We start from the raw sequence: 23,391 nt of genomic DNA, 5'->3' as shown, positions 1-23,391 counted from the left end.
GGCAGCAAATCTACTCCTTGCTAATGCTCGTTCTCTTCTATTATTTAAAACACACATAAAAGCATGATAGACCAAGAAAAATAATTTTTGTATCATGGAAATAGGTGCAGATTTTGAGAAAGAGGAGTCCTATTCAGACAAAACATTAGCAAAAATTGCAAGTCGCTTCACAGCTGATGACAAGGAGAATGCCACAAAGAAAGGGTTATATTTAACCCTCATATGTTTATTTTAAAAGTCATCATAGAGTAGCATTTAAATACTTTGTCATTTAATTTCAAAACACATCCAGAATCCTGGGATTTGTCTGTGTGCACGGGTGGTGTGCTTTCCAGATAGCAAAACTGTTTTGGGCTAGGATTCAAGTTGCATAATTGTTGGAAATAAGGGTTTAAGAATGTAAAAGCAAAAACAAAAATCACAATAAAAAATATTGAACTCAAGGAGCCTCAACATACTAAGAAATAGTTTCAGTGACTGAGATTCAGAGTTTAATGGAAAAGCCATCCAAACTCCATCTACCTTCCCTTTTGGGAAGAAGTCCTTCCTCACAAAACTCTTTTCAGAACCACCACCAATTTCTTCTCACTCCACTCATCCCAAGTGCCCTCAATATTTGCAGTGAAAAACTGTGACATTCTTTCCTGCCTGGTGTATTTTTGTTTGTTTGCATACATACATGCATATTTTCAAGTACATTCACTGTCTCTCCTCTCTTTTTCATGAACTTTCTGGGATACATATGGAACTCTGTATAAAGCAGCTCAATTTATGCTGCAAACTGCAGGAAGCCTGGCAGTTGATACTTCCCTGAAATTAGCAACTTAGTAACGATTTGGTCTTCACCCTGCACAAATTTTTAGGGGATAGTCAAATGATGATAATATTTAATATATTATCTTTACTATCATTTCTCAAAAATTTAAAAGGAAGCAAAAAACATTCCCTTGGATTAGCCATCAGACGTAAAAAAATTAAAACAAGACTGTCTGTTGGCTTATTTTAAATGTAAATTTAATGGTTTAATCATGTATTTTTCTTCTTGGTATTAAGAAGATGAGTGAATTTGGTATTGACCTAAAGGACTCTAGAATCTGGGATGTTAAAGACAGCAAATATTTATGAGAACAGCTGAATATTAAGGAACGAAGGAAGAAAATGAGGAGAAGCAACTCAAAAAACATAGGAAAGTAGGGCCATCTACGGAGAAGGAACATCCTATGTCTCCTGGTGTCTCCAGAGAGCATCACTGCATTGCAGGCTAGTAAGCAAGTTCATGCTAAGAATGTTGTGTCCATGTAAATAATACCTTGAGTAATACTTTCTATTTCAGAATCTTATTTTATATTTTAAGACATTTTCGTTTTAAAATGGTTCAAAGCGTAAACCACTGTTACTTACCTGTAAAAGTCTACTGCCTAAAGTACCCTTATAAGGAATGGAGCATTATTGCAACAAGCCATTTAGAACAGGATTTTAGAGTTCCAATTTAAGCCACAATAACATGAAAAGTGTAGAAATAAACTCAAATATTCAAGGTGAGATTGAGAACTACTTTAACATGTATCTGATTTCAGTCTGAAAAGAAATAGAATTTCATTTATCTGTGATTCCTTTAAATCCAGATTAAAATGAAATCTGGAGGTTTTTGATTATGTGGATTAATCCCATTTATGTTAGTGCATTAATTATTACTAATTATAAAGAGCATCAGTACAATAAGATCAATATGAAAAAACAAAAATTAAAGTTCTTTTTGTCTTCCTCCTTAAGCACTTGACTTGCTGAATGAGGGCAGCCAGCATAATCCATTCTTTGGGAGTAATGTCTCTTAAATAGTGGGTACTCTGATTTCTCAAAATTTTGGTCATGGGCTTAAATGAGCCCCTCCCAAGTTGAATCTACTTTTGCCACAAGCTCAGTCTCAACAGACTTAGAGGACTGTTTGTAAAATGTTAGTGATTACAATTTATCTTTCAGAGGCATTTTATAGGGTACATAAAACCTATTACAGAACCCAAGTGCTAATTAATGATAATGCACAGCATGTGCTTGCTCTTCCCTCTAATATTACCTGATCAGCCACAGCACGGGCTAATTTGTCCATTCGAGAACCTGCTTCGGCAATTTTCTTGGCAGCATTAATAACATCAGATGTATTTTTCAATGGCCCTTTGCCTCTGAAACAACATATACCACATAATTAGAAATCCACTGTTGAGATGAAATAAACAAAACTACCATATTGTTTGTCTAGAACTTTGCTTTTATATTTGATTTTGCTGTGGCCACATTAGAGGAATTTTGAATGTTTTCTAGATTCACTTCAATTTCCATGTTAACAGTCTACTTTACCTCCATTCACTTTTAGGGAATATTTTTCCTATTTTGAAGTGGATGCTCGCATTTTATTCTTTACATTAATTTATTTTTAAACAGTGGTTCATTAAAAAAAGATGATCACCACAAGGGCAATAGGAATTTAATATTTAAATACTTGCCGTGTGTCTGTGCTATTATATATACTACTTCATTTGTGTTCATTACAACCCTAGCAAGTAAGCATCATTATTCCCATTTTAGAGGAGAGAAAAATGAACTAAAAATTATTAACTCATCTAAGTTTGATAAAGGTCATACTGTAAGTTCTACCTTTAAATCAGAGTGAACTGAAACAAATGCACGTGCATTGTCTTTCATACCATGTCCAGCACTATATTGTATTAATCATATTTTTAAGTCTACTTTGGCACTTTGAAAAGCAATAATCTCTTGCACATGACTGGGAACCATTCAGCAAAAATCTCACAAATCTTTTGAGCCTTCACTTTCATTGGCTTGTAGGTTTCTGATACTGTCTCATGAAGGAACACACAAAACACTGTGACAGTAGATGACTTTATGCTTCCAAACCATTGTCCCATGTTTTCACGTAAGGTTTTCAATTTGGTGGACCATTTAATATCACATGTACTTTAAATATTTATTATAAACGAAAAGGAAACTATACTGCATCATAAATCCTTAAACAAAATGTAGCATGTAACTTTTCTTTCTCTTTTCTGAGAGGTAAATAAAACAATAAATTCATTCTTTTTTTTTTTTTTTTTTTGGAATTGTTACTCATTCTGCCCTCCGTATGTGCATCTAAAAATCAATGCATTTTTTTTAAGGCTGCAAAATTACATTCCTATAGTTAGAAAATGTGGTGAGATGCAGAGAAAAACTACTCAGAAGTGATTTATTTAGAACATGCAGGGATATACAGAGTGGGCAATGACTGCCATTGTTATATAACAACATTTTATAAAATGGGAGACTTCAAATGGCTTCAGAAAATAAATATAAATGAAGGGCATTTTGTTCAGTTTCCCTCCCAATTTCCCTTCTGGTATTTTTTTTACATTCATAGCAGAAACAAAATTATATTGTATTCATGTCAATGCTTAATCACACATACTGGTAAGTTCAAAACTTAAGATATTTCATTTTGCTATGGTAACATTAATTCTTCCACAAAGGACATTGATTTTTTTTTAAGTTACTACTTAGATTTTTAAATATGACAGGGATTTCACATGCAAATTTTACGTAATGTGGATAAGATTCTTTGACAATCTGGCTCCCATTTTCTAACATTTTAAAAATTATCTCTAAATAACCTTTTCCTTGGTTTTGATGCTTTAAATTTCTTAAGGAAAGTTTAGATGCAGAATCTGTCAATGTTTTGTACTGTTGTCATTATTACACATTCTTCCATGACTTCCACACCTTAAAATGTTTTTTACACTTTTACTGTGACATAGCATCTGTTACTTTTTGCATCATCTTAACCCATTCACAAAATGGTACATGCTGCCTACTTTTTATTATCAACAATCAGGTATGTTTATTTATTTCAAGAATTTCAAAGGATCTGGGAAAACAATTCCTTGTGAACTTTATATAACTTTCAACTGTCGATTGATTATGACATAATATGTGCAGTTAGTAAAGAACACTTATAAGATCTACATCTACCTGAGCCTCAGATTCCCAGCTTGTAGCCAAAGAATGATTAGAATCATGTCTTTTGTGATTACACAGAAGAGACAAACTAAGGACATCTTTTTAAAAAAAATTTGAGATTAGAGTTCATTTCGTAGACTCCGTTCTAATTCCTGAAGTGGCAAGTTGGTGATAGGAATGTATTTCATTAAATGAAACAGCAAAATAGAAGTTTTGAGATCATTTCCTTATTTTCTAGTTAAGGAAATGGAAACTGGAGGAGAAAGGCTAAGTGTTGTGCCCATGAAGATAATTGGCAGAGAGTGATACACAAAAAGAGAATTAGGTTGGGATCTCTGTGTCCTGTATTACAATTCAGTACTCTTTACTCTTTTTACTATATATGTTTTATTCTTATAAGAATGCTGAAGTAGTAATCACAGAGAAAAACAAATGGCTTTCATTACAAATATGAATGTATTAGAAATAATGAAAACAATAATTATCTGACTCAAGAATTTAGAAAGAAGTAGAAAAAAACTAATAAAATTTCAAGAACAGATTAATGATTTAGAGAATAATGAAACACTGGAAATAAATCTAGAATGGCTCCCCGCAAAAAAGACAAAGTGATGTAAAGAAATATACCTAGGGTGGGGGTGACTAGGTGACGGGCACTGAGGTGCGCACTTGAAGGGATAAGCACTGGGTGTTATTCTATATGTTGACAAATTGAACACCAATAAAAAATAAATTTATATAAAAAAAGAAATATACCTAGATTGCTATCAAGAAAAAATAGGAGAAAACAAATATTTAAAAGTAAAAAAGGTAATACTGAAATAACCTTAGAAAACAGAACATTAAAAAGCATCATAAAACCGCTTTCTTCAATACACATAAATAAATTTGAGGACCTGGAGGATGTAACTTCCTAGGAAAATATAATTTACCAGTGCTGATCAGAGAGGAGATTTTGAAAAATTATCTACAGAGTCTGATTTCCATGGAAGAAATAAATAAGGGTGTTAAAGAGAAAGCTAGTAAAAAATTCAGTAAATCCTGGTAGTGTCACAGAGGAATTCAGTAAACCTTTAAAAAGAAGATAATCCCAATGCTATTCAAACTCTTCCAGAATACAGGAAGTCTTCAAAACCAACTGAATTAAGTAATATAACATTGATGTTATGAGAATCAACTAATACAAACTATTTGAGGATGCTTATTTAGGTAGTAAAACTTTTTTTAAAAAGGAATTAAAAGAAAAAAAGAGCAAAGAAATTAAAGAAATGGCAGTTGAGTGCTAGAGTGGGTTCACACATGCTCACAAGAGCTGCTGTTAAATTTTCAGTTTAGTGAGTCAGTTGATGTGCTGGTTACTTGAAATGTGCCATGATAAGAGTACTTATTCCATGGAAACCAGAAAATACTGCATAAGTAATGGTTATTCCCCCCTTCAGAAAATCAGCAAGTGCTGTCAAAATTCAAAGTAGTAGTTATTACCAGTGGAAAGCAAGAGTACTGTGATCTGTGAGAGGTATATGGAGGCATCTGGAGCTAGGTGATGGTTATACAGGTTACTTTTACAATAATATTCAAAATGTATGTTCATATTTCATGAACTTTCTGTACATATCAATTTAAATAATGTTTATTCACTTATGTTTCCATCAATCTGATGGATATAAAAATTTGATTTCCATTTCTTTGATAACAGAGGAGGTTGTCTTTTTATTATTTATTGATCATTATTGTTTATCATTCATATATCCTTTTCTCTGGATTGTTAATATAAGTTTTTGCATATTTTTCTAATGACTTGTTTTAACCTAAATTGGTATCTAAGCTCTCTGGGTATTTTGGATTCTAATCTTTTGTTATTTATTCATGTTTCAAATAACTTCTAGTCTTAGCGTGTATATTTACTTTCATTACAGTTTTTTTAATATAAATTTGAATTTTACTGGGCCAAATGTGTAAATCATTTCTACTAGAGTTTGTGCTTTAACTTATGACAAAGCAACCAGTAATATCCTCTGGGGAACAGTCTTCAATAAATGGTGTTGGAAAAACTGAACATCCACACGCAAAAGAATAAAACTGGACCATTATCTTACATCATACATAAAAATCAACTCAAAATTGACCTAAGACTTGATTATAAGATGTAAAACCATAAAAACCCTGAAAGAAAACATGGCAGTAAGCAACTTGACATTGATCCTGAAGATTTTTTGTATTTAACAACAAAAGCAAAGGCAACAAAAGCAAAAATAAACAAGTGGGACAATCTCAAACTAAAAAGCTCCTGTACAAACAAAAAAATAAAAATAAATAAATAAATAAAAGGCCCCTATACAGTAAAGGAAACCATCAACAAAATGAAAAGGCAACTTACCAAATGGGAGAAAATATTTGCAAGTCATATATCTGATAAAGGTTTATATTCAAAATACATAAAGAATTCCTACAACTCAATAGCAAAAAAGGCAAATAATCCAATTTAAAAATGAACAAAGGATCTGAATAGACATTTTTCCATAGAAGATATACACAAACCCAACAGGAGCCTGAAAGAGTGCTCAATATCACTAATCATCAGGGAAATACAAATCAAACCACAATGAGAGATCAGCTTACACCTGTTAGAATGGCTATTATAAAAAATAAATGGCTGTTACAAAGGCTATTATCAAAAAGAAAAGAAATAACAAGTGTTGGTGAGGAGGTGAGGAAAAAGGAACTCTCATGCACTGTTGGTAGGGAATGTAAATTAGCGTAGTCGTTATGGAAAACAATATGGAGGCTTCCTGAAAGATTTAAAATAGAAGTATCATATGACCCAGCAATACGACTCATGGCTATTTATCCAAAGAAAATAAAAACACTGACTTAAAGAAATAAAAGCACCTCTGTGTTCATTGCATCCTTATTTACAATAGCTAGGATATGAAAATTTAAATGTGTTTTATATATATATATATATATATATATATATATGTATATACACACACATACATGTATATAAAATATATTTACACACAGATGTGTATACATACACACAAATACAAATATATAATATATATTATATATAGGAATTGGATTCATCTCTCAAAGAGTGAAATCTTGCCATATGTGACAACATAGATGGACCTTGAGGATATTATGCTAAGTTAAATCAGACAAAGACAAATACCATATGAGCTCACTTATAGGAGTAATCTAAAACAAAACAAAACAGAACAGAACAGAACAGAACAGAACCCACACAAACAAAGAAAATCAACCAACAAACCACACAGAAATACTCAAACTCATGGATACAGAGAACAATTTGGTGGTTACCAAAGGCTACGGGTGGAGGGTAAGAGGCAGGCAGGCAGTGAAATGGGAGAAAGAAATTAAAAAATACAAACTCCCAGCTGTAAAATAAATAAGTCATGGGGAAATAATAATAATAATAATAATAATAATAATAAATTATATTCTTGAAAGTGACTAAGAGAGTAGATCTTAAAAGTTTTCATCAAGGAAACAAATTTGTAACTATGTATGGTGATGGATGTTAACTAGACTTACCGTGATCATTTCACAATATATACGAACATCAGGTTTAAATTGTAAATATAAAAACAGAGAGCAGTATAATTACTCAGAAAAATAGGACAAGAAAAACTGCCAACTCCTAAATGGAATAATATAGATATTCAGAAGTGCTTTAGGTACTAAAGTGAAGTTAAAGCCATGTTCATCCTCACTGTTTCATGAAAATGAATTAAGAAAATTCTTTGAAACATCTGGAAAATGCTGACTATCTAGTATAGGATTCTGAACATTATCCGAGTTTTTTTTTTTTTTTTTTTTTAATTTTTTTTTTTTATTTATGATAGTCACAGAGAGAGAGAGAGAGAGAGAGGCAGAGACACAGGCAGAGGGAGAAGCAGGCTCCATGCACCAGGAGCCTGATGTGGGATTTGATCCCGGGTCTCCAGGATCGCGCCCTGGGCCAAAGGCAGGCGCCAAACCGCTACGCCACCCAGGGATCCCCATTATCCGAGTTTTAAGAAAGTTTCAAAGCACAAATTTCTTTGAGTACAGAATCAGTGATGTGACCCACTTTCTCCACATCACAAACAGAAGAGAAAAGGGATAGAAAAGATAGTTGTGTCACTTGAGGGAATGGGAGAATCAAAGTTTACTAGATTCTTTATACTATTGTGCCAGAAGTTGGGTGCTAACTGTGGGGTAATAACCAGTATCTTTAAAAGAAGAGACCCTATACTCAACATAAGCACAAGGGTAGTATTTTATTTTAATGTTATCATTGCATGGATTGGGAGTGATTTCTGAAACTCCTTCAGACATCAGAGTATCTATAGCAGCTGTCCAAGAGGATTTTTGTAATGATGGATATGTTCTATAATTCTATACTGTTCAATATAGCATCCCCACATGATATAAAACACTTAAAATGTGGCTAGTATGACTGAGGAACTGAATTTAATTTGATTCAATTATTCCTTCTATTTTTAACTTTTCATTTTGAGGTAATTATAGATTCCCAGGAACTTACAAGGATTTATATGAGTATGTCCTATGAACCCTTAATCCAAACCCCCTTCAATGTTAACATCTTGCATAACTATAGTATAAGTATACAACTGGGAAACTAAGATTGGTAAGATTCATAGAGATTATTCAGATTTCAGCAGTTGCACATGCAGTTCTCTGTATATACAAGTTATAGGCATTTTATCACATGTGTAACTTCATGTAACTATTACCACAGTTAAGGCACAGAAATGTATTATCAACACAAGTTTCTCATACTAACTTTGTATCACCTGTCCCTCATCCATAATGGTAATCACCCATAGTTGACCCCGAGATGATAGTGACTAATCTGTTCTCCATCTCTATGTTTTTATTTCAAAAATGTTTATTTCAATGGAGTCATATTGTATTCATCATCTGAGATAGGTATTTTTCACTTTGTGTAAGGTCCATAAAGTTCATCCAAGTTGCTGCATCTGTGTATTCCTAAGTAGTCTTCTGTGGTATGAGTGCACCAGAGCTTATTTGACTATTATTCAAATGAAAGACATTTGGGTAGTTTTCACGTTTAGGCTATTAAAAATATGTCTGGTATAAATATTTGTGTACATATTTTTGAGTAAATATAAGTGTTCATACTTTGGGATAAATGCCCAAGAGCAAAATTACTGGGTCCTAGGATTAGTCCATTTTTAGTTTTAAAATTAACTGTAAAATTAATTAAATTTAAAAATTTAGAGCTGACATCAGACTCAATAGTGAAGGACTGACAGCTTATCCTCTGAAATCAAGAACAAAGGTGCCCCACAACGGTGCCCCTTTTGATACTTTTATTCAACATAATACTAGAAGTCCTAGCCAGAGCAATTAAACAAGAAAATAAAATAAAAGGCATCCAGACAGAAAAGGAAAATGTAAAGTTCTCTTTGTTCACAGATACATGATCTTTTATGAATGAAACTCTAAAGATTCTAAAACAAACAAACTTGGAATAAATGAATTCAGCAAAATTGTGGGAAATTAAACCAACGTAAAAAATTTGTGAGACCAGAATTACCCTGATACCAAAACTAGATAGACTCCAATAAAAAAAGAGAACTACAGGCCAATATCATTGAAAAAAATGGATGCAAGAATTGTCAATAAAACACTAGCAATCTGAATCCAACAATATATTAAAAAAATGATTTACCACAGTCAAGTGGGACTTATTCCTGGGTTACCAGAGTAATTCAATATTCATAAAACAATGTGTTATACCATATTAATAGAAGAAAGGGTAAGAATTGTATGATTATTTCAATAGAAGCAGAAAAAGCATTTGACAAAGTACAACTCCCACTCATGATAAAAACCTTTAAAAAATAGATTTGGGGGAACATACCTCAATATAAAAAGGCTACATATGAAAAACCCACAGCTGTTATCATCCTCAACAGGGTAATACTGAGACCTTTTTCTCTACAGTCAAGAAGACAGAGGTGTCCACTCTCACCACCGTTAACATAGTCCAGAAGTCTCAGTCACAGAAATCCAACAACAAAAAGAAACAAAGGCATTCAAATTAGCAAAGAAAACGTAAAACTTTCACTATTTGCAGATGACACAATACTGGATATAGAAAATCCAAAAGACTCCACCAGAAAAACTGCTAGAAATTACAAACAAATTAAGTAAGAGAGTATTATCCTAAGTGAAATAAGTCAATGGGAGAAAGACAAATACCATATGATTTCACTTACATGTGTAATCTAACAAAACAAGCAAACAAAACAAAACAGACTCATAGATCCAGGAAACAAACTGTTGATTATCAGAGTGGGGATGTCTTGGCAAGTCACAGGATGACATAACTAAAGGAGATTAGAGGTACAAACCTCCAACTAAGTCAAGGGGATGGAATATTCAGCACAGAGAATATAGTCAATAATATTGTAATAACTTTATATAATGACAAGTAGTAACTCCACTTAACATGGTAAACATTTTGTAACATATATAGTTGTCAAATCACTATGTTGTACACCTGAAACTAATATTATTGTATGTCAACTGTACTTCAATTAAATATATATATATATATATATATATATATATATATATGGAAAAAAGTTAATACTGCATAAAGACAGACACATAGATCAATAGAACAGAATAGAGAGCCGAGAAGTAAACGCTTATGCATATGGCAAAATGATTTTCAACATGGTTGTCACAAGACCATTTAACAGGAAAAAGACAGTGTTTTTTAACAAATACTGTTTAGAAAACTTGATATCCACAGGAAAGAAAATATTGTACCATATACAAAAATTAACTCCAAATTGATCAAAGATCTCAACATAAGAACTAAACTATAAAAATATTACAAGAAAACACAGAAACTTCCTGGCATTAGATATGACAATGGTTTCTTATATATGGTACAAAGAACACAGGTAACAAAAGAAAAACTGATAAATTTGACTACACCAAAATTTTTGATACTTTTGTGCATAAAAGGACACCGAAGAGTAAAAAGGAAATCTATAGAATCAGGGAAAATATTTACAAATGATATATCTGATAAGGAGTTAATATCTGTAATTATATTAAAAAATCTTACAATTCAACACTAAAAATAAATAAACCTGATTTAAAAATGAGCAAAGGCCTTGAGTACACACTCCTGTAAAAAAAAAAAAAAAACGAATGGCTAATCAGTATATGATTATTATTAGGGAATACAAATTAAAACCAGTGAGATACCATCTTACACTCATTAAGATGGCTGTTATAAAAACAAAAACAAAGGCAGGAATTAAGTATTAGCAAGACTGTAGAGAAGTTAGAATCTTTGTGCACAGTTGATGGGAACGTAAATGGTGCAGCTGATACGCAAAACAGTGGTTCCTAAAAAAGTTAAACATCGAATATCATATTACCCAGCAATTCTACTTAGTATATACCTCAAAGAAGACATTTGTACACCCATATTTATAGCATTACTCACAACAGCCAAAAGGTGGAATCAATCCAAGTGTCCATGGATGAGTGGATAAACAAAATATGACATATACATATAATATTATTTAGTCTTAAAAACGAATGAAAGTCTGATGTAGGCTACAATATGGATAAGCCCTGAGAACATTATGCTAAGTGAAATAAGCCAGTCACAAAAAAACAAATGTGCTATATTTCAACTTAGCTGAAATACTTAGAGTAGTCAAATTCATTGCCAGAGGTGTAGGAGAGAAAGGAATGGGGAGTTAGTGTTCAATAGTACAGAGTTTCTGTTGGGGAAAATGAAAAATTTCTAAGAGTGATGGTGGTGATGGTTACACAATAATATAAATTTATTTAATGCCACAGAATTGTACACTTAAAGTAAATTGTAATTGTACTTTTAAAGATGTTTAAAATGGTGAGTTTTATAATATACATTTTCACAAAAAAAGTATTAAATAGCCATGTGCTAATGTATTTGACCACACAGGTTTAAATGAACCATAGTCATCTAAATAATGCATAGTGGAATAGAAACCATAAACAAATGGCCAGCAGAAAAAAAAAAAAAAAAAAAAAGAAAATCAGCCTGGAAAAGAGAAGATAATGTCTGAGTCTTACTATCAGTGAAAGGAAATGTTGACAAAGGAACTGGGCCTATTGGCTGTATTGCTTCTAGTCTCAAAATATTGTCTTACACTTTTTGTGTTTCCTACCTTAAACCAGATCCGCTATTTTAAACATGTTAAAAGGTGCTTTGAGGAATCTTATGATCTTAAAGACAGAAACCATAATATTGTTCCAACTGGAACATGTTTTTAGTTTTTTTTTTTCTTTTTTGAAAGAACATCAAGTCATAGAATTGGCTCTATTATATAGGGTCATGTAAACTTTTCTCTTTTGGTAATAGGCCATTCTTACTTACATAAGGCTCAATATCTGGAAGCTTTCCCAGGAAGAGATCACTTAAAAAAAAAGAAAGGCATAGAAAACTATTTCTATATCTCTGCTATTTACATTTACCAATGAATTCACATTTACTTCATGGAAAGGTAATAAGTATTAATGGGACAAAGCAATGTGCGAGTACATTCTGAGTTAATGTACTCAGTATCCAAAATTCTGAAATTCTGAGTTATTCCCAATTAAAAGGAGTATTTGTTATATAGCTTTCTCAATACCTCTAACTTGTCAACATACTGTGACTCTCCAGTAATGATATAAAGTATATAGGAGTGTATTTGCAAATGTATTGAATTATAGATGCTTCTTTTTCAGAACCAGAGTTCCATAAAACATGCTTGGAAGATACCACTTTCACCAATTAGCTGATGCAGTATGATACATGAAAACAGCATAGTAGAAAAGTTGAATGAATATGGGGAATAATGAGGAGTAATGGAACTGTAAGATCATGACTTCAACTATTCATGGAAGTCACATTTATGTTATGGCCTTGAAGTTAAAGTAAAAATATGTACAAAATTGAGAAATAAGTCTAAGGGTCAATAAAGGAAGGCCTTGAGTTTCAGTCCAAGATCACCTTGAAGAAAAACCTAGAACTCACTTCCAAATCTACCCCTACTTATAGAGCAGTTCCTCTTAAAGAAGAACTGAGGTCTGACTAAACAGATTCTGCACACTAAAGGATCAAGAGCCCACAGAGAGAATGGCAAGAGAGATAGAAATACAGTAGCAAAGGTAACCCCTAGCCCCAACACTGAAAACTACAGTGGATAGGAGCAGCATTGAGGGACTATGAGCAGATTCATGTGCCCTGTGGCACCAAGAAAAAAAACCATGGTTTTAAAGAACAACTAGAATACAACAGAATGCTGCCAAATTGTAGGGGAACTGCTGGAACTCTCTTCAGGCTGGAGGCATTGAAGGCATGATAAGCATCATGGTTTATGTCCCCCCATCTACCTTAATAACAGAGTTGGAGCATTATCTAGGCACCACAGCTGGCCTGACACTTCAGGGAACCCTGAGTCCCGGGACCTAAACAGGCCTGGATGTTTGGCAGTACAGGAAAAAAGGTATAGTTTAAAAGAGCAACTAGATTATAAAAGATCCAGCCCTAGAACTCTGCCAAATGGTGGAGGAGCTGCTGAGACTTTCTAGCTCAGGTGTCCTAGTGAGTGCCATGGTTTAAATTCCCCCACCTCTTTCATAACATGGATGGGAGCAGTGTCTGGGTGCCCTGGCTGGCTTATCATCTCAGAGAACTTTGGGCCCTTAGCTATACCTGTCCAAGCTGTCTCACCAAGGTGGCCCTAGTGTGGTGCATACTAAGACATCCTTGGTCAGTGCACACTAGTTGCCAAAGTGACACAGGTGCAAAGTACCCTCAAACACTCCAGGCTTGCACTACTTACCTCCAGATCAGTACACCCTAGATACAGAACATTCCAGGACCTCCTGGCTCAAGCTCACTTCAGCTCTAGGCCTCCCACCAGGGAATTACCCTGCAAAGATCATCCTGGGAACGCCTGGCCCATGCACACCTTAGCAATTGCTGCCCTATCAGGGCACCCCTGCACTGAGCACCCTGAGATACCTGAGGTACTTCCACCTCAGTTTTAGTTGTCCTACTTGGATACCCTATATGCAAGGAGCCCCAGGACCTCCTAGCTTACACCCACTTTATCTCCCACTCTCCTGCCAGGATGCTCTCTATGTAAAGAGTCTTAAGGCCACAAAAGTTCACACCTACTTCAACTCTGGCCATTGAACCAGGGCAGCCCCAGAATGGAGTTCCCCAAGACCCTCATCCCTCACCAGCCACAGCTCCAGCCAATGAAGCACACACAATGAACATAGGAGACAACCATAAAAGACCATTCCTTCAAGTTTAGGACAAGTAGCTATTCTGCTAAATTCATAGAAACAAACAAACACTCAAGCAAAATGAGGAAACAGAGGAATCTCCAAATGAAAGAATAAGAAAAAAGTAATGGTCATAGAGATGCCCATTGGATTGGAGGGAAGAGTGAAGGAACTTAATGAAAACTTCAAAAAAGAGAAAATATAAGAAAGAACCACAGTTGAAGAATACAAAAAAATCAAAATGAAAAATAGATTAGAGGGAATCAATAATAGATCAGAAATACAGAAGAATGGATTAGCAATCTAAAAAACAGAGTACTGGAAAACACCTAAGCTGAACAGCAAAAAAATAAATAAAATTAAAATTAAAAAACTGAAATTATGTTAAGAGATCTCTTGGACAGTATCAAGTGAGTCAACATTTGCATTATAGGGGTTCCAAAAGAAGAAGAGAGAGACAAAAAGGGGAAGAGAACTTATTTGAAGACATACAACTGAAAACTTATCTAACCTGGGGAAAGAAACAGACATCCAGGTTCAGGAAACACAGAGTTGCAAACAAGATGAACCCAAAGTGGCCCACACTATGACACATAATAATTAAAATACTGAAGACTAAAGATAAAATTTTTAAAGTGGCAAGAGATAAGAAACACTAGTAACATGCAAGAGAAACCCCATAAGACTATCAGCTGATTTTCAGCAGAAACTTTGCAGGCCAGAAAGCAGTGTCATGATATATTCCAAGTGATGAAAAGAAAAAAAACTACAACCGAGAATACTCTAACGGGGAAGGTTATTATTCAGAATTGAAGGAGAGACTAAAAAGTTCCCCACACAAAAGTTAAAAGACTCCATCACCACTAAACCAGCCTTACAAGAAATATTAAAAGAACTTCTTTAAATGTAAAAGAAAAAGTCATAATTGGAAGAAAATTATGAAAAAAATCATGAGCAAAAGCAAACATTAGAGATAATAGAGATCAATCACTTATAAAGCTACTATGAAGGTTAAAAGACATGGGACACCTGGGTGGCTTGGTGGGTGAGCCTCTGCCTTGGGCTCAGGGCATGATTCCAGGGTCAAGTCCCTCATTGGGCTCCCTGCATGGAACCTGCTTCTCCCTCTGCCTGTGTCTTTGCCTCTCTCTCTCTTTCTCATGAATAAACAAAATCTTAAAAAAAAAAAAAAAGACAAAAGTAGTGAAATCAATCGCATGTTAAAAATTACTTAAGGGTCTGTCAAGCACAAGAAAAAATAATCTGGAGGGATGCCTGGGTGGCTCAGTGGTTGGGCGGCTGCCTTCATCTGAGGTCATGATCCTGGGGTCTGGGATCGAGTCCCACATCAGGCTTTGTGAAGAGCCTGCTTCTCCCTCTATCTGTGTCTCTGCCTCTCTCTCTCTCTCTCTCTCTCTCTCTGCGTCTTTCGTGAATAAATAAATAAATCTTTAAAAAAATCTGGAAAGACCACAAATACATGGAGGTTAAATAACATGCTACTAAACAATGAATGGGCCAACTGGGAACTAAAAGTATAAAAAAAAGTACATGAAAAGAAATTAAAAAAAAAAAAACAAAAAAACCTTAGTGGTTCAAAACCTATAGAATGTAGGAAAAACAGTGCCAAGAGAGAAGTTTATGGCAGTACAGATTGACCTTAAGTAACAAGAAAAATCTCCAACAACTTAACCTTACACCCAAAGGAGCTAGAAAAGGAACAAACAAAATCTAAAACCAGCAGAAGGAAGGAAATAATAAAGATTAGAGCAGGAAAAGATGATATGGAAACTAAAACAATAGAACAGATCAATGAAACCAAGAGATGGTTCCTTGAAAAAAAAAAATCAATAAAATTAACAAATTTCTAGCTAGACTTATCAAGAGAAAAGGAGAAAGGAGTGAAAAAAAAAAAAAAGAACCACAAATGAGAGAGGACAAATAACAACCAATACCAGAGAAATGCATATAATTATAAGAGAATATTATGAAATATTATATGCTAACAAATTGGATAACTAAGGAGACATGGATAAATTCCTAGAAACATATAAATTACCAAAACTGAAACATGAAGAAATAGAAAATTTGAACAAACTGATAACCAGTATCAAAAAGTTTCCCAAAAAAACAAAAGTCCAAGATTAGATGGCTTCCCAGGCAAATTTTCTACTGAAAATTCAAAGAGTTGATACCTCTTCTTCTTAAACTATACCAAAAAAATAGAACAAGAATGAAAACTTCCAAATTCATTCTATGAGGCCAACAGTACCCTGCTACAAAAAACAAAGCCACCACTAAAAAAGAAAACTGCAGGCGAATGTCCCTGATAAACATAGATGTAAAAATCTTCAACATAATACTAGCTAACGGAATCTAACAATATATTGGAAAAACCATTCACCACAGTTAAGTGGGACTTATTCCTGAATTGTAAGTGTGGTCAGTATTCATAAGTCAATCGACATGACACATCACATCAATAAGAGAAAGGATAAGAACCATATGATCATTTTAATAGATGCAGAAAAAAGCATTTCACAAAATACAACATCCATTCATGATAAAAACACTCAACTTAGTAGGTTTAGAAGGAACCTACTTCAACATAATAAAGGCCATATATGAAAAAACCACAGCTAACATCATTATCAATGGGGGAAAATACTAAGAGCCTTTTTCCTAAAATCAGCAACAAGATGTCCACTCTCACCACTATTATTTAATAAAGTACTTGAATTCCTAGCCATAGCAATCAGACAACAAAAAGAAATAAAAGGCATCAAAATTGGCAAAAGAGAAGTAAAACTTACACTATTTGCAGTGGACATGTACTCTATATAGAGAACTCAAAGAACTCCACCAGAAAACTGCTAGAACTGATGAACAAACTCCCTAAAGTCACGGGATACAACATTGACATACAGAAAACTGTTGTATTTCTATAGATCAATAATGAAGCAGCAGAAAGTGAAAAGAACAATTCCATTTACAATTGCACCAAAAAATAATAAGATACCTAAGAATAAACCTAACCAAAGAGGTGTAAGACTTGTACTCTGAAAACTATTAAACATTGATTAAAAAAAAAATTGAAGACAACAAAAAGAAATGGAAAGACAGTCCATGCTCATGCATTAGAAGAAGAAATATTATTAAAATGTCTATACTACCAAAAGCAACCTACATATTTAATGCAAGCCCTATCATAATACCAACAGAATTTTTTACAGAGCTAGAACCAATAATTCTTAAACTTGTATGGAATCACAAAAGACCCCAAATAACCAAAGCAACCTTAAACAAGAAAAGCCAAGCTGGAGGCATCACAATTCTGGACTTCAAGTTATATTACAAGGCTGTAGTAATCAAAACCATATAGTACTGGCATAAAAATAGACACAGAAATCAATAGAAGAGAATAGAAAACCCAGAAATAAACCCACAATTATATGGTCAATTAATCTTCTACAAAGCCAGAAAGAATATACAATGAGGAAAAAATACATCCACCTCAACAAATGGTGTTGGGAAAACTGAACAGCCACAGGAAAAATAATGAAACTGGACCACTTTCGTACACCATACATAAAAATAAATACAAAATGGATTAAAAGCCTAAATGTGAGACTTGAAACCACAAAAATCCTGAAAGAGAACACAGGTAGTAACTTCTCTGACATTGGCTACAGCAACTTTTTTTCTAGATAAGTCCCCTAAAGCAAGGGAAACAAAGCAAAATAAACACTAGGACTGTAAAACAAAAAGCTTCTACACAGCAAAGGAAACAATCAACAAAACTTAAAGGAAACCTACAGAAAGGGAGAACATATTTGCAAATGATATATCTGATAAAGGAATAGTATCCCAAATATATAAAGAACTTATCAAACTCAACACTCAAAAAACAAATAATCTGATTTTTAAAATGGGTAGAAGACATGAATAGACATTGCTCCAAAGAAGATATACAGATGATTGACAGACACATGAAAAGATGCTTTTCATCAGGGAAACGCAAATCAAAACTACAATGAGATAGCACCTCTAATCTGTCACAATGGCTAAAATCAACAACATAAGAAACAACTGGTGTTGGGGAGGATGTAGAAAAAGGGGAACCTTCTTGCACTGGTGGGAATGTAAAGTGGTGCAACCACTCTGGAAAACAGTATGGAGGCTCCTCAAACACTTAAAAATAGAACTATTACACAATGTAGCTATTGTAGTACTGGGTATTCACCCAAAGGATAGGAAAACATTAATCAAAAGGGATACATGCACTCCGATGTTTGTGCAAGAAACAAAACAAATGAGCAAAGGGAAAAAGAGAGAGTGAAAGAGATAAGCCAAGAAACAAATTCTTAACTATAAAGAACAAACTGATGGTTACCAGAGAGGAGGTGGGGGGATTGGTTAAACCAGTGATAGGGATTAAGGAGTGCACTTGCTATGATGAGCACCAGGTAATGGAATTGTTGCATCAGTATACTGTATATCTTAAACTAATATAATACTGTATGTTAACTAACTGGAATTAAATAAAACCTTAAAGAAAATTGGTCAAGGGAACTTGCCAAATGAAAATGTAAAATATGGGATCCCTGGGTGGCGCAGCGGTTTGGCGCCTGCCTTTGGCCCAGGGCGCGATCCTGGAGACCCGGGATCGAATCCCACATCGGGCTCTCGGTGCATGGAGCCTGCTTCTCCCTCTGCCTGTGTCTCTGCCTCTCTCTCTCTCTCTCTGTGTGACTATCATAAATAAATAAAAATTAAAAAAAAAAAATTAAAAAAAAAAAAAAAAAAAAAAGAAAATGTAAAATATGATAACACAAAATGTGGAGAAGGGAATAAAAACCAAGTTGTTTAGAAAGTGTTTGAACTTAAGTAACCATCAACCTAATATGGCTGATATATATTTATATGTTATGTATAAATCTCATAGTAACCACACACCAAAACCTAGAATAGATACACAAAAAATAAAGAGAAAGAAAGCCAATCATAACACTACAGAAAGTCACCAATCACAAGGAAAGAGAGCAAGAAGAAAGGAACAGAGAATAACTATAAAAACAACCAGGAAACAATGAACAAAATAGCAATAAGTACATACAAATCAATAATTACCTTAAATTATAATGGAATGGTAAGAAGAAAAGACCCATCTATAGGCTGTCTATAAGAGAGTCAAAGAGAGTCACTTTAGATTTAAAAGTACATGCATAATGAAAGTAAAGGGATAGGAAAAGGCATTCCATGCAAATGGAAGGAAAGTAAAAGCTATGGTAGGAATACTTCTATCAGACAAAGACTTTAAAACAAAGAATGTAACAAGAGACAAAGACAGGCATTACTAATGATAAAGGGACCAATCAAACAAGAGGATATAGACATTATAAATATCCACACACCCAAAGTGGTGCACCTAAATACATAAAACAAATTTTAATAACATAACAAAATAAATAGTAATAATGATAGGAGACTCTAACACCCTACTTACATCAACAGATTGTCCAGGCAAAAAAAAATCAATATGGAAGCAGTGTCTTGAACAACCAATTATATCAAATGGTCTTAACATACATATACAAAATATTTTATCTAAAAACAACAGAACGCTCATTCTTTTTGAGTGCACATGGGACATTCTCTAAGGGAGACCACATGTTAGCTCACAAAACAAGTCTCAGTAAATTTAGTAAAAGTGATATTATATCGTGCATCTTTTCCAAACACAACGAAATTAACTATTACAACCAAACCACATGAAGACTAAGCAACATGCCAATAAATAACCAGTGAGTCAATCACAAAATCAAAAAGTAGATTAAAGAAATACATGGAGACAAATGAAAATGAAAACACAATAGTCAAAAATCTTTCTAATGGGGCACCTGGGTGGCTCAGTAGTTGAGCATCTGTCTTTGGCTCATGTCGTGATCCTGGTGTCCTGGGATCGAGTCCCATATCAGGCTCCCCACAGGGAGCCTGTTTCTCCCTCTGCCTATGTCTCTGCCTCTTTCTTTGTGGCTCTCATGAATAAATAAATAAAATCTTTAAAAAAAAATCTAATGCAGCAAAAGCAGTTGTAAGAGGTAGGTTTTTAGCAATACAGGCCTATCACAAGAAATGACAAAAACCTCAATCTAACCTACAGGAACTGGACAAAGAAGAACAAATCTCAAAATTAGTAGAAGAAAAGAAGTAATAAAGATCAGAAAATAAATAAATGAAAAAGAAACTAAAAATAATAGAAAAATATCAATGAAACTAAAGCTGCTTCTTCAAAAGATAAACAAAAATGTAAGCTTTTGGCTACACTGGAGGGAAAAAGAGAGAGAACTGAAATAAATCAAACCAGAAACAAATAAAAATAAGTAACAACTGACACCTTAAATACAAATTAAGTGTACCATAAAAAATTCTATGGCAATAAATGGGATAATATAAAGAAAGAGATAAATTCCTAAAACACACAACCTTCCAAAATTGAAGGAAGAAATGGAAAATCTGAACAGCAATAAAATTGATTTTTATATAAAAAACTACCATCAAACAAAAATCTAGGACCAGATAGATTCACAGGTGAGTTCTCTCAAATATTTAAAGAAGAATTAACACCTATTCTCTGCAAACTATTCCAAAAATAGAAGAGAAAGGAAAACTTCTAAATACATTTTACAAGGCCAGCATTACCCTGATATCAAAACCAGAAGATACCACAGAGAAAGAAAGCTATTGATCAATATCTCTGATGAACACAGATGCAAAACTCCTCAAAAAATATTAGCAAACCACATTGAACAACACATTAAAAAGATCATTCACCACACTCAAGTGGAATTTATTCTAGTGATGCAAGGATGGTTCAATATTTGCATATTAATCAGTGTGATACATCACATTAAAAAAAGATAAAATTGCATGATCATCTCAAGACATACAGAAAAACTATTTGACAAAATTCAACATCTGTTCACGATTAAAAAAAAAAAAACTCTCAACAAAGTAAGTTTAGAAGGAACATATCTCAATGTAATTAAGATCATACATGACAAACCTACAGCTAACCTCATACTCAATGATGAAAAGTGAGAGCTTTTCTTCTAAGATCAGGAACATGACAATATTATCTATTCTCTTTTATTCAACATGGTACTGGAAGTCATTGGCTCAGCAATCAGGCAAGAAATAAAAGGCATCCAAATTGGTAAGAAAGAAGTAAAACTTCCATTATTTATAGATGATATAATACTATACATAGAAAACACTAAAGACCACCAAAAAACTACTAGATGTAATAAATGAATCAGTAAAGTTGTAGGACACACAATATCAATACACAGAAAATTATTGCATTTCTTTTTTTTTAATTATTGCATTTCTATACACTAATAATGAAGTAGCAGGAGACATGAAAATAATTCCTTTTTAAGTACACCAAAAAGAATAAAATATGTAGACATATTTAACATAACCAAGTTGCTGAAAGACTTGTACTTTGAAAACTATAAAAGATACTGAAGATGACACAAACAAATGGAAAGATAAACCATGCTCATGGACTGAAAGAATTAATGTTGTTAAAATGTCCATACTACCCAAAGCAATCTGCAGATTTAAAGCAATCATTATCAAAAGACTTATATTATTTTTCTCAGAACTGTAACATATAATTCTAACATTTGTATGTAAACACAAAAGACTGAATAGTTATCTTAAGAAAGAAAAACAAATTTGGAGGTGTCACACAGATTTCTAGCTATACTACAAAGCTACAGTAACCAAAACAGTATGGTGTTGGCACAAAAATGGACTCATAGATCAACTGACCAGAATAGAGGGTCCAAAATAGACCCATGCTTATATGGTCAGTTATTAAGACAAAGGTGGTAAGAATATATTGGGGAATATATTGTAGAAAAGACTGTCTTCAATACATAGTACTGGGAGAACTGGGGAGTTCTGTTTGCAAAAAGAATGAAACTGGACCACTTTCTTGCACCATCCACAAAAATAAACTCAAAATGGATTAAAGACCTAAATGAGCAACATGAAACCATAAAACTCCTAGAAGAGAAGAGAACACAGACAAGTAATTTCTCTGACATTGGCCTTAGCAACATTTTTCCAGATACGTCTCCTCAGACAAGGGAAACAAATGCAAACATAAACTATTGGTACTGTACAAAAAAAAAAAAAAAAATCCTTGTACATTGAAGGAAACCATCAACAAAACAAAAAGCCAACCTACTGAATAGAAGTAGATATTTGCAGATGATATATTTGATAAGGAATTAATATCCAAAATATATAAAGAACTTACACAATTCAACAGTAAAACAAATAATCCAATTCAAAAACAGGCAGAAGACCGGAATAGACATTTTTTAAAATAAGATATACAAATAGCCAACAGACACATGAATAGATGCTCCATATTACTAATCATGAGAGTAATGGAAACCAAAACCACAATGAAATATAATCTTACACTTATCAGAATGGCTTGGATCAAAAAGACTAGTAATAAGTATTGCTTTGGATGTGGTTTGTGCACTGCTGGTGGGAATGTAAATTGGTGCAGCCAATACAGAAAACAGTATGGAGGTTTCTAAAAAAAATTAAGAATAGAAACACTCTATAGTCCTATAATTTTCCTGTTTACTCAAATAAAATGAAAATACTAATTCAAAAAGATATATGCACCCCTATGTTTATTGCAACATTACATATAATAGCCAAGATATGGAAGCAACCCATGCATCCATCAATAGATGAATAAAGATGTCACCCCCCCCCACACACACACACACATTGAAGTACCACTCAGCCATAGAAAAGAATGAGATCTTGCCATTTGTTACAACATGGATGGGCCTAGAGAGTATTAAGCTTAAGTGAAGTCAGGGTAAGACAAATACCATATAATTCATTCATATGTGGAATCTAAAACACACACACACACACTAATCAGAGACTGATCCATAAATAGAATAAAATCATGGTTGCTAGAGAGGAGAGGGG

The 23,391-nt window shown here is 33.6% G+C and overlaps 1 protein-coding gene across 9 annotated transcripts in view; it reads right to left on the bottom strand.

Annotated features, from left to right (window-relative positions):
* Positions 1 to 23,391, bottom strand: part of CTNNA2 (catenin alpha 2) — a 1,079,777-nt gene that overhangs the window by 42,457 nt on the left and 1,013,929 nt on the right. For all 9 annotated transcript variants that reach the window (XM_072769992.1, XM_072769991.1, XM_072769993.1 and 6 more), the window contains one exon: positions 2,075 to 2,180. In XM_072769992.1, the coding sequence (XP_072626093.1) occupies positions 2,075 to 2,180 (106 nt within the window). The remainder of the gene's footprint in view (positions 1 to 2,074; positions 2,181 to 23,391) is intronic.

This window comes from Canis lupus, chromosome 12 (genome assembly GCF_048164855.1).
Source record: "Canis lupus baileyi chromosome 12, mCanLup2.hap1, whole genome shotgun sequence".
NCBI lineage: Eukaryota > Metazoa > Chordata > Mammalia > Carnivora > Canidae > Canis > Canis lupus.
The sequence above is the reverse complement of the archived record's forward strand: the minus strand, read 5'-3'. Positions and strand labels throughout refer to the sequence as shown.